A 13,518-nucleotide genomic window follows, 5' to 3' on the forward strand; every position below is an offset into this window, starting at 1 on the left:
TTGTGGTACATCACAAGAAGCAGTGTATTTTTTAGTACTTCTTTTATATATTTGAAAGATTATGGCTTATATGTAAACATACTTCAGTCAGACCATGTAGAGAGATACATGTACTGCTTACATTGTAAAAGTAGATATTTTTACATTTCTGAACATTAGGCCCATTTAAGGAGACAAAGTGCCCTATACATTCCAGTTTATAAACATCCAGTAAAAAAAAACCTTGATTAAAAGTCTGAACTCAGGATTTTTTTTTTTTTTTTGCAGTGAATGTTTTTCATTTGTGTGAACACTAAAAAAGACCTAATGTTTATAGCTCTATTAAGCACATTCTGCATGGCTGACCTAAGTATCAGACTCTCACCACTTCCACACTAATCATTTTTTTTCTGCCACAAACTGATCCAACAGTCAAAACACAACCAAGCACATACATTCAGAGCTGTTTATTGAATCAATGTCACCTAATGCCTCTATGTCCTCTAACAGCATAGGGATGTGTGACTAGATCTGCTTTATTCAGTACCATCCCTTTCTAACCGTCTCTAACACAGTGAAGCGTTCACTAACATGCAGCTGCCAGTCCTTCACCCAGCATTTCCGCTGCATTTTAAAGGTTAGCATCCTCGATGCAAAAGTTCTACAGCATGTGACATGTTTCCAAAGATAGTTGGTGTGAATTTCGATTGTAAACACATTACAAAAGTATGTGAACAAAATCCCAAATTAAACAGACTTCAATTAATGATTTGGTCCTGCACATATTTCACATTTCCACTAGGTGGCGGTATGTTAATGTAAATACATCATTTCAACATATTGTGGACATTTAATTTAATGTAACATTACTTGCAAAAAAATATTGACCTTTGACTTTAAAAAACAATAATTAAATGAGTTCATTTTTAATATGAAATTGTCTATCAGCAAATCAGGAAAAAACATGCTATTAAACCAATACATATATAAAAAGTGTACCTACAAAGTTGAATTTTTCTCAGTTTTATGTTCACAGCACCAGCAAAAAAAATACTGGAGACTATTTCTAACACAAAATAGAAGTATATTTTCTTTTACACAAATCAGCTTGCTTGTCAAAGAACCCAGTGCATGCCATGAAGCATATTGCTGGTGGTAATTGCATTACATGGCAGTTGCAAATGTTGCCTTTGTACAAGTGCTCTCGAATGCTGCTGGGAGACAGAAAACATACATCTGTCACCCAGCATGCGCGCTGTTCTGTCTGTGCTGTAGTCGGTCTCAGCTCTACCTACATCTTTGATTCAGGCAGCGGGAGCTAATCAGTTTTAATCCCAGAAAACAGTAGAGAGAAAGGAAAAAAAGAGATAATAGGCGACTGCTTTGGATTGACATAAAAAGGGAGAAATATGAAAGGATGCTCTTTGTAGCTTGCGACATAATATGATGAAAAAGCAGCAATGTTCATTGTTCCTGTGCCAGGAGTGGCTGGAAATAGAACACAAATTTTACTTCAAGTGTAAATCCAAATAAAAGACACTGCATTTGCACAAATTAGTGCCTCTCTTCTGACTTTGGATGTTAGGTTCTTAGCACACACACACACACACACACACACACACTCTGTAATAAGGATCATAAATCAAATAAAATACTGTATAGCTCATGCTGGTACTCAAAAATATGCCGAATAAGTCATTGCCACTCCTTAAGTTGTTATTCTGCTAAGATTGGCAACTATTTATGACTAAAGTTGGAAAACTGCATTTACTTCATATACACTAAATTCAGCTGATATGTGTATGTGTGTGTATGTATATATAGAGAGAGAGAGGGGACTCTTGTCTTATGAAGCTTCTGGAATCAAAATATCTGTGCCTTTGGGCGAGTTAACACCAATTGACTTATTTACAGATTTACAGTCAATCAATCAAAACTGATTCCACATGCACTGTGTGTATAAAACATGCTCCTGCAGGACAGATCAAACTGACCAAGCCTAAATCTCCCAGTCTTTCTCACAAAATATTAAGAGTAGAAATAAATGTTACTGCTATATGAGGTAATAAAAACAATATTGTCATTTTCTTTCAGTATTATCGGGAACACATAATGAAACATGGCTGAGAGATTACAAGTAATCGGTTTCAGCATGACCTCGTGTGTAGGTGGTGTTCAGAATATACTACATGCACAACAAAACCTTTCAAATGGCAATTGTTGTAAGTTGTTAATTGAAAGCATGACCTCTATACGGGAGCCGTAATGGAAAGAAGCGAAATGTGGGTTGAACTCGAAAAGAATGGTGTTTACTGGGTCGAGTGTTTGCCATCAGTTCAGATCCGTTTATCTTAACGATAAATGTGGAGCGGAAAGGTGCTCGCATGAGTCGACAAGCCACCAGAGGCATGCTGTCCCCCCGGCTATTAAATGACATTTTCAAAAAGCTGCATCGATCTCATGATGTTTTCATCCTGCGGAGAACATACAAACACATGCGAGTCCATTAACATTTGATTGGTAAAAAAAAACTTGGTCACAGTGAATACATAACATTTTTCAATTAGTTTTGTGGATAGAATAGATGATGCATTTTAGAAGAATCACTCCGATGTCCTGCATCCTCATATCTATTTGGAGAGATTTAACCATGCAGCTGAATAGAAATACTTAATTGTTTTATGTACAAGGAACTAATGGTAAAGAAACTTACATTTTGGCAGCAGTCTATAAACTCATCAATGGTGACAACGCCGTCCTTATTTTTGTCCATTTTCTGTTACAAAGACACCAAAAAATCTTATTAGAGTCACCAATCCAAGACCTCAAGAGTTAAAGAGCTATATAACAATAAAGAATAAAGTTTAATTTCCTTCAGTGTGTGTTGACTAGTAAATAAAGAAAATTGTTGAATCAAACACCAGATTTCACAAACAAAAATGTAATTAAAAGTCGTCTCACCTGGAAAAAAATCTCCACATGTTGTCTTGGAGTTTCTTCTTTAAGAATAGGATATGTCCACTTGCCCATCATGTCATAAATGGCTTTCATGATGTCTAACATTTCCTGTGATAGAAATCACAAAGGATTGTTTTTTTTCTCTCAAATGCATTTACGTTCCTTATGTTCATGTTATTGCTTCAGAAATTCGATACCTCTTTTGTTATATATCCGTCTTTGTTAATATCATACAGGTTAAATGCCCAGTTGAGTTTCTCCTGGACTGTGCCTCGTAGCAATATTGATAGGCCCATTACAAAATCCTGAAATGACATTGAATACAACATCCAAGCAGATTCATCAGCACTATGGTAGACATATGCTTAAGATACTGAAAAGATGAAAAATCTGTTTTTTTTTAGTTCTTTAGTGATTTGCATAGTGACTGGTGCCAGATTTTGTTCATAAACACAAGCAGTTGTTGAAATGGCTTAGTTTTTTTGCTAGATGTTTATTTGGCCTATTTGGAAGGAGTCTTTAATGGCAGTGCTTTGTTACAGTCAGTGGCAGGCTGTAACTTTTCAGGCCAGAGGGTTTCACAGTTTCTTGGTAATGCATTTTCTCTTATTAAACCCCTTCTCACAGTACACAGGCACTCCATTCTGCTCTTTTCAATCACTATGAAAAAAAGTATTATTTTATCAGCACTGGTCTTTAATAGCTACTGTTGGGTTTCTGTGTGTAGAGTACCATGACTGTGTTTAGCTCCTAGTAAGCAGGGTGGTGAAAGGATGAGAGCCCCCTGCATAAAGTAAGCAGCGCTAACAAACCTTTTTTTTAATAAATAGTAAGACATTGTCTACAACTGCCACAATAAAATGTTAACATTTCTAACATTAGTAAACATCAGTGATTGCTCATATCTGCTTTATTAGAAACAAAAAAGGTATCAAAACATAAAATGTAAAAATAAATGGACTAGAGTGAGTTAAACCCAACAGAATGTGCGATCAAAGGAAAATCATGTTTTGGAGCAGTTTCATATCAGTTGATACAATATAAAAAACTACATTATAATGCATTAGAAAAACAGGATTTGAGATTTATAAGAAATAACCAAGAGGCCTGAAGACATTTGTGAAGTAGAAGCTCATAAAGCCGATTCTAATTAAAACACAAAACCAACTTTCATTTATTTACCATGCTGAAAACCTGTAGGCTACTCAGCTCAATTGTAATCCACATTTGGATTACACACCGCACACACAAACTGCACACATAGTCACAGGGAGCACCAACCTTCATAAGTCAGTGTGCCAAAAAACAGCATCTTGTGTACATCGGAGGCTGTAAAAATTGTGCTATTCTGACCACGTTACCATGTCTGTGATTTTATCATGAACAGCAAGTAAGAACAAAGAACAAACGTGAAATTCTTAGTAAAACTGCAAATCTGCCACAAAGATGTTGGACATGATTCGGCAAGTTTATGGCGATGCTGCAAAGAGACGTTTGAGGTGTTTTGAGAGGCGCACGCAGTTCAAAAGCGGAATAATTTTACTGAAAGGCAACAGGTGATCAGGAAGACATTCGACAAACTGCAAGCTCAAACTGTCGGAACCATTCGGCAACTTGTGCATGACGGTCATCAGAGAACAATCCGCAACATTGATGCCATTGTCGGGTAATCATATGGAGCAGTCCAGGGAGCCCTCACATGTGATTTGTACATGTGCCGTGTTGCTGCCAAGTTTGTTCCCATGCTGCTGACCCTGGAACTAAAGGAACACCACGTCAAAGTCAGCCAAGAACTCCAACAACAAAGTCACTGTGCCGTAGATGACCCGTCCTTTATGTCGAAGATCATTACCGGTGACGAAACTTGGGTGTGCGGGTCCGACCCTGAGACGGCATTGTGCTTTGAGAATATGTTCCCAGGGGCCAGACCGTCAATAGCAAGTTCTACTGCCAGGTTTTAAGGCATGGTTTGAAGAATGGCATTCAGTGAAAGCAAGCTAATCAAACTTTTTGATACCACCTTGTGTATATATATATATATATATATATATATATATATATATATATATATATATATATATATATATATATATGTGTGTGTGTGTGTGTGTGTGTGTGTGTGTGTGTGTGTGTGTGTGTGTGTGTGTGTACATGAATGTAAGCTTTATAAAACAGATGATTAGTAAACAGATGAGGAGACAATGACACTTGGTAGCACATAGAATCTTGAAATATGCTTGGCAACATTTACCTCAAAACTCACTGCTCCGTTGTGATCTGTGTCGAATGCGTTGAAGAGAAAATGTGCATATGTGGAGGCATCTGAAACAGAAACCAAGCATGCCAATTTGCATTTTATGTTATTTCTTATATATAAGAAATAACATTAATTATTAGAAATAATATATTATATATACAATAACAATATATATATATATATATATATATATATATATATATATATATATATATATATATATATATATATATATATACACACACACACACATATATACATATACACTGATATATAACATGGAGAGAGAAACAAGCACCAGTTTGATTCACAGACGTACTGACCTCCTTGTGGAAAGAACTGTGCGTAAATGTCCTTAAACGTGTCCTCATTGACCACACCACTTGGACACTCCTGTAACAAAGAAAACATTAATTATCCATGACAAGATCAATTAACCTTCAACAAAATATTATTTTAACTACTATACAATAACTGTAAGAAACATATTCCAATAGTGCTGATTGTGTATTGCAAAAATCACTCAATCACCCCATCTTGTATTTAAAATATGTTATGTATTTTGCTTAGGATAAATGTGAAATAAAAAGCAATTTTATATGCTATAAACTTCATGTATGCAACAATGCTATCTCATTCCAAATAGCTGCTTCCTGAAGAAGCAGGACTGAAGAAGCCATTCATGCTGAGAGGCTTTATTAATCATTCTTTGTTGTGAGAGTTGATTATTCTTCATTGTATCACTGTAGCTGATTCAGCAGCCAAAATGAATTGGAAAGCTCACCCTGATTTATAGCAAGGGCTCTCAAATGGAATTGAACTAAGTGCTTAAAAGATAAGACGGTGTCACTAAAGTGTCATTAATAAAAAGCCAGAGAAAACACAAGCATGCAGTGAAAAAGTGAGGACTGTGGTTTAGAAGAGGTCCATCTTCACTTGACTTTCAATAGCTAGTAAAGGTTATATTCTTTATACTTACACACTAAGTATACTGTTATAAACAGTATAATACAGAGATCTTGCAACAAAATCAATGACATGCTATACGACCAAAACTATTCAAAACTATGCACACAAACCCTCATAGCCACACTACAAAATTCACTAGAAAGCCTTCCCAGATGAACAGAGGCTGACACAGCAGCTACTCCATACATGCCATCATACTGTACATACAACAAACCTTAAATGCCCAACTACAAAGTCTAGTTGTGATAGTCAGGTGTCATTGTCCCACCAAAAACAAGAGAACCACTCAACCTTGTAACACCCTGGTGGCTCATATACCTGAACGCCACAATATTGTCTAAGCATGTGGTGGGAATGAAGGAATGGTGTGTATGGGGGGCAACACATCACATTTTAGCCTTTAATAAGGAAGCTCAACAACTACTGTCAAAAATGCTAGCACACGCTAAAGGTGGCGTAGTGATTCTGAAACCTGGATTTTGTCTCTTTTTAAAGAGACATTTAAAATATTTTTATGGCCATAATGAACATTATTTAATGTATGTAATAGCAAGTGTCAAAAATGCAACAGATAAATAACTGTATGCTCTGTATGCTCTTGCAAAATAAAATGGAATTATCGAACTCTTTCAAAAAGTGCCTACTTGGTAACTGGTCTGAGAGACAATGCACTCTTATAATGGATGCAGTGAGACATAGAACTCACAGTTAAAACAGTCCTTAATGTGGCATGACTGTACAAAGTTATCAAAAAAATGCAGACTGACCTAAAAGTAGAAAGAAAATTTCGATCTAATAGTGACATAGTAACAGTAAAATAATAAATATTAAAAAATAAATAATAAATAAATAATAATAAAAAAATTATAAATAAATAAAAATTTAAAACTTCCCAAGCATGCACCAGCCCTAAACCAAAGCAAATTTGATAAATGGTCATGTGAAATGTGTGGGAAAACACCTAGTCATGGGAAATGGCAGTGTACAGCCAATGATGTTAAATCATAGGCATCAATAAAAGAACATTGCATAGCACTGCGTGCAAAACAGAACATGTGGCTGAAACAGTGAAACAGAGGCCTTTTTTTGTTGTTTTGTTTTGTTTTTTTAAAGACACGGAGCTAAGTGGGCCAGGATGTTTGGGCCATGGGATTGTCAATTACGCACAATAAAGTAAAATTTAGTCATTCCAGATTTCAAATTTAGAAAAATAATAAAAGGATAAACCACAACAAGTGCCAAGTGGGACTCCACTATCTCTAACAGGTTTGTCCCGTAAATCCCTTACCAAAGGAAAGCTCAGTGTGCAAAATAAAATCTGTGGTCATTCTGCACACAGCACTGCCAGCTATTTTAATGTTCAATCTGGTTGCTATATTTATTTACTGTCAGGGTCTGGGCCGTATCAGCCATACACAATTACTCCATTCTCTATAGCTATATCCCAGGAGAGTAGCACTTCTTTGCTGAAGAAAGTCAGTGCAATTAGTATGCATGGCATAGTTTGGAGTTAGAACTAAGGATGATGAGCTGACCAACCAACTGCAAAATAAGAATATTACGTAGCTGTGTTGACCGCACAAAACTCAAGAAGAGGGAGTGTAAGAAGAAATACATCCTTCAACTAAACAGGAGTTCTGACAGATTCCACTGTCAGATCAGTTAGCCGAATACACAAAATAACCTCAGTTGGAAGATTATTTTAATATGCTAACATTTTGTAATTGCTTGTCAAACTATGCAAACTATTGGGTCATATAATTTCAGCAAACGATGTGAAGCCTAATCCACACACCCACAGTGCTCAGGGTCAGCAAGCTTAGCAGTTTACCTTGGTATGGTAAATTATCTAGGTTTATTTATACCATACATTGCAGATAAGGACCTCTTATATAGTGTTGAGACAAAGCCCAGAAAGAAGATTTTGGTAAACTTAAACGCAAGCTTTCATCCCCACTGGTACTCAAACTGAAACTAATGAATCTGCAGATGCATCATCATATGTGACATTACACAGCTTACCTCATTCATATAACATGAAAGTTAAGACAATTACTGCCAAACATGCATCAAAGAGAGTCAATCCAAAAGAGTACTTAATACCCACTGAGTTTCCTGCCAGACTATGGTTTAAGTTGGGTGAAGAATTGTTTTCAATGCATCCATCTTTTAGTGGGAAACTACTTTTCCAGATTTGTGGAGACTGCCAGATTTTTCCCTGCAAGATTTAATGATGTAATAGTGCACTTAATAGGATATCAGATTCTGTGCCATTAAAAAAATCAAGACTTTCTTTGTTTCCAGCCGAATGTCTGAAGCCACAATTAATGCAGTGTGCTTTTTTTGTTTCACCATTTTTATTACAAATATAAAAAAAGAAATATAAAAAATATTACCAAAATTGAAACCTTCAATGCAACACACATTTAGTCACAAACATTTTTACTCATTAAACATTTGTTTTACTGATGTGCCAAGTCTCAAATCCGTCTGTGTGAAAACATAGCAAAAGTTTGGTCGTTTGGTATCCTGATGATGTACGTAAATTAAAACACCATAATTATTTTAAAACATTTACAGAATTATTTTGTTTTTGCTGTAGGTTAAGTTTGGTTTTACTATTAAGAAACATACATTTGCATAAAGCATTCTTATTTGTCCATGCTCATTTTAATTAAAGTATTAAAACTGTTAAAAAAGTATTGATTTAAGGTACATTTTGAAGACATAAAAATGTGTGATTAAGTTGCGTTCACGAGTTGATTGTCATGAGTTCATCACGATTACATTTTTTATTTAATTGACAGCCCTAATTAATATATATTGCTATACAAAATAAAGGACCAATATCTGGCATTCCTGGCTTACAGAACACTGCTGACAAATGACTGCAGTAACAATTACAATTACATGCAGAGGCTCTAGGGGCCCCTGGCGATGCTCTAGGCCCAAAAAGGAGCCAGCTGGTGTACACCTTGTTTCATGGTGCCCGTCCCTCCGCAGCATGACTGGAAGGCCAGGCTGTTAGTTTTGCCACAAAATGTGCCCTCCTCCAGCAAGTGTCTCCCTCTACTTCCGCCCCGAAGATCGCTGCGGATGGGGGACGGCTGCTGGGCACTGCTCCAGCCGTTCAGATACAGAAGGCTGGTCTGTTAGCCCTGCCAATAGATGTGCTCAGGGCGCAGCCTCCCTCCAGTGGGTGTCTCTCAGCAGGCTTCAACGGCTGTAGGGTGATGCTCCAGCCGCTTTGGAAGAGTCAGAGGCCTGGGGAAGGCTGACAGATGTGTCTCAGTGGGTCCTGCATACTACAGAGAGGGGCTGCTCGATTTAATTCGGGTCCTCTACTCCCCGGTTCAATGGGATGTGTCCTACCATGGTGGGACCTGAGCAGGCTCTGGTCCTGGAACAGGAGGTGCACACTCTCCTGAGGAAAAAGGCTATCGAGGTGGTCCCCCTCGGTCAGAGAGTCAGGCTACTACAGCCCATACTTCCTTGTTCTGAAGAAGGATGGCGGGTTTCGTCCGATCCTAGATCTGCGCTCCTTGAACCACTTACTCATGAAGCTCAGGTTTAGGATGCTCACTCTCAAAGAGGTCGTGTCACAGATCAAGTCCGAGGACTGTTTATAGTGATAGAGCCAAAGGATGCATACGTCCACATAGCCATCCTTCCCGCACACAGGAGGTTGCTGAGGTTTGCTTTCGGGGGCGAAGCTTACCAATACCGAGTCCTCACGTTTGGTCTGGCGCTCTCACCCCACACCTTCACGAATTCGGGGCATCCGCATTCTGAACTATATCAAAGACTGGTTGATATTAGCTCGATCAGAGCTACAGGTGGTCCGGCATCGATTCTAGTCATTCTAGCTTGTATAAAGGAGCTGGGGATACTCGACCAGGTTGTGGGCATGGTTGTCTCCCGCCCGGATCGAAGCTATCCTGACTGCAGTCAGGAGAGTAAAAGAAGGCCAGTCACTCACTGTGAAGCAGATCCAGAGGCTGCTAGGTCTCGTGGCATCCTCTCCTCTTGAGACCCCTCCAGTGGAGGCTCCGGGACAAGGGGTTCTCCCGAAAGGGCAATCCACACCGTACCATCAAGGCAAGCTTCGAGCCACGTCTCACGGTCGAGCCCTTTGAGCCTTAGATGTGTGGAGAGAACCGAAGTTCCTGTCCCAAGGCCCCCTCCTGGAAACTCCATGTCATTGGGTAATGCTAACGACAGATGCGTCCCTCACAGGGTGGGGAGCAAGCCGCACCTCTCATGGCACATAAACTGCCTGGAGATGATGGCTGTTTTTCTAGGTTTGAAACACTTCCTCCTAGACCTGAGAGGCCACCATGTGTTGGTCCATATGGACAATACAGCGGTGGTCTGTATATCAACCATCAGGGGGGTCTCTATTCTTGCCCCTTATACAAGCTGGTGCGACGGATCCTTCTGTGGATCATGGGAAACTCCTCTCACTAAAAGCGGTTTATATCCCAGGATGGTTAAAATAGAGAGCAGACGCCCTTTCGAGGCAAGGGCCGAGGCCTGGGGAATGGAGGCTCCACCCCGAGCTGGTGGAGCAGATATGGCAGAGATTTTACAGAGACAGGTGCATCTGTTTTCGACACAGCAGACATCGCACTGTTCCCTCTGGTTCTTTTTCTCTCACCCAGCCCCATTAGGGTTGGACACCATAGGGCAGATGTGGCTGAGGCTACATCTGTACGCCTTTCCCCTGATCACGCTGCTCTCGGGAGTTCTGGAGAGAGTTTGCCAGGAAGGGGGCCGTCTACTCCTGGTAGCACCTCGTTGGGCGGGCAGACCATGGTTTGCGGAACTGGTGTCCCTCCTCTTGCACTGGTGTCCCTCCTCGTCCCTTGAGGGGTTCGTATGCTGCAAGATGGCGTCTGTTTACTACACGGTGTTAGTAAGACCCTCTTAACTAGTTGATTCAGTTCTGGAGTTCTTACAGGAACAGTTTGCCACAGGGTTGTCTTCTCCAACCCTGAAGGTTTACGTGTCTGCTATCACGGCTTATATTACCCCACATGCTGGCGGCTCTATCTGACAGTCTTGCCTGGAGTTTGCCCCTGGCAGTGCATTCCTCTACCCAAAACCTGGGTAGGTACCTAAGATGCCTATGGCTTCCTCCCACATTCTGCCCTTTTCCGTTCCTAGCCCCCAACCAGGAAAAGCAAAAGCGACTGTGTCCAGTGCAAGCATGTATCTTTCTCCATAGGACGAGCCTGTGGAGAAAGTTAGAGCAACTGTTTGTTTGCTATGGCCCTAACAGGAAGGGATACCCCGCCAATAAGCAGACTCTCAGCAGGTGGGTAGTGGATGCTATCTTATCGTCCTATGAGTCCCCTGGTCTCCCTGCTCCTCTTGGGGTCAAAGCTCACTCCACTCAGAGTGTGGTGGCCTCTATGGCCTAGTCTGCTCGAGTCTCACTCCAGGACATCTGCGATGCTGCGGGCTGGTCCACTCCGCTGACCTTCCTCAGGTTTTATGACCTCGACCTTAGAGACACTCCGGGCTCCTCTGTCCTACGTGCTGGTTGTGAGGCTCTCACACACTAGGCAGGGTCTGGTCAGAGCGGCATGATTGGACACTTGTTCCCAAAGCGTTGTGACGCAGCTCGAGTTCCCAAATGGGGAACGTCTCTAGGTTACATATGTAACCCTAGTTTCCCAAAGGGAACGAGATGCTGCGTCCCCGGGCCACGCTCCCTGCATCCCTGCGGTGCTTACCTCGTACCTGCGTTGCAACGTCGCCGGCTGATAATGTCAAAACTTACCTATTGACCAGATTTCACACATGGTTCAGAGCGTGGACAACGGGAGGCTTTCCCAAAGTGTTGCGGCGCAGCGTCTCGTTCCCTCGGGGAACTAGGGTTATAGACGTAACCTAGAGACGATATAGATAATATAAAGTCTAAACCCTGTAAAGGGTTAGAGTACATTTTCACACATGATCTATAGCAGGAACATAATGCTTGATAAGAACGTTGTTTTTTTTCCAGCAACCTCATTTCTTAGAAATTGAGTGCTTTTTGGTTTGTATTCATTTAATTTACTACACACTGGCCCCTGCCTTGAAACAACACAGAGAGCAAATCAATCAAACCACATTATGCTCTTATGTTTTAGACAAATCTTTCCAACCATCTGTATTATGAAATAATCTGAAATGGTATCTCTATTTGCACATGTGGGACAGACATTTCACATGCATTTGCCTGTTTAGTATTAGGCTGAAGCACTAACAACACCTAGTAGCTCAAAGTCATTATCCTCTATAGAGCAGCTGGGAAATCAAGAGTCTAATAATGTACAATTTATCATACCTGTGTCCTTACTTATGAGAGTACACTAGTGTTTTGGCATTTTCATGCAACTGGTGTTGTACAACTGGTGGTTAATTTGATATTACTATCAAATAAAGGGACTAATTTGCTGTTAAACATATTTTAAACATATTTAAGTGTGAATATAACAAAAAAAACAACAACTAAATGTTCAGATAATTCAGAGACCAAAATCTTAATTTAAAGTAAATCTGTTCTTTCCCCACTCATTAGACATGAACACCAAACAGCTACAATATAATTTCATATTTATTTTCAGGTTTCATATGCTTTCTTTCTATTTCTTAACACTGTAATGTTTGGAAATGTATCCATATTGAACTCATAATTTTACATTTCTAAATTAAACTGCTGATTCTTTTTAACAAACCTGCCCCTTAATATAGCAACATTATATAAAATTGGGTCTCTACTGTATATAGTGTTTTCCTGTTTCAAAATAAGGCAGGAATTTGTTTGAATCCAGATTTAAAATAATAAAATAACATGAGAAGATGCCTATTGTTTCTCAGCACGATTTATAAGACACACAACAAGCTGCATATACTGTAAGAGTGTGCGTTTTCTACAGCAGGTTTGCATCTAAAAGAGTTCACTCAGAGAATGCATATTCTTCTTGAGAAGAAAAAGTAGTAGATGTTAAGCAGCTCAAACTGTTCTAAATGAATCCTTTTCACACAAAAAATAATATATCTAGAGATAATTATCTATTGATTGTGGCTTGTTTATGATTTTAAGACACTGTACACATACTATGGAGAATATATTAACATACTAATGTAGAATAATAGCATATTATAAGCACAATGAATTTAAAAGTCCAGCTAGTACAGGGTCATTTCAATTACACATACAATGCCACAGCTTATTAACATTTGTAACTGCACTGTACAGCTTCATAAAAATAAATAAATAAAGGAGGTAAAAATGTGTGTGTCTCTTAAACAAAAAAAAAAAAATGTTTGGATAAAACTAAATAAAATTTGCATTGTGAGACTGG

At 39.3% G+C, this 13,518-nt stretch overlaps 1 protein-coding gene across 7 annotated transcripts in view; it reads right to left on the reverse strand.

Annotated features, from left to right (window-relative positions):
* Window positions 1-374: 374 nt before the first annotated feature.
* kcnip4a (potassium voltage-gated channel interacting protein 4a) overlaps window positions 375-13,518 on the reverse strand; it is a 161,281-nt gene continuing 148,137 nt past the window's right edge. For all 7 annotated transcript variants that reach the window (XM_046851433.1, XM_046851427.1, XM_046851428.1 and 4 more), the window contains 6 exons: window positions 5,518-5,587; window positions 5,189-5,259; window positions 3,135-3,242; window positions 2,941-3,045; window positions 2,693-2,755; window positions 375-2,453 (listed from right to left, as the gene is read on the reverse strand). In XM_046851433.1, coding sequence (XP_046707389.1) covers window positions 2,406-2,453; window positions 2,693-2,755; window positions 2,941-3,045; window positions 3,135-3,242; window positions 5,189-5,259; window positions 5,518-5,587 — 465 coding nt within the window. In that variant the 3' untranslated portion in view covers window positions 375-2,405. The remainder of the gene's footprint in view (window positions 2,454-2,692; window positions 2,756-2,940; window positions 3,046-3,134; window positions 3,243-5,188; window positions 5,260-5,517; window positions 5,588-13,518) is intronic.

Source organism: Silurus meridionalis, chromosome 6 (assembly GCF_014805685.1).
Source record: "Silurus meridionalis isolate SWU-2019-XX chromosome 6, ASM1480568v1, whole genome shotgun sequence".
In the NCBI taxonomy this organism is placed as follows: Eukaryota; Metazoa; Chordata; class Actinopteri; order Siluriformes; family Siluridae; genus Silurus; species Silurus meridionalis.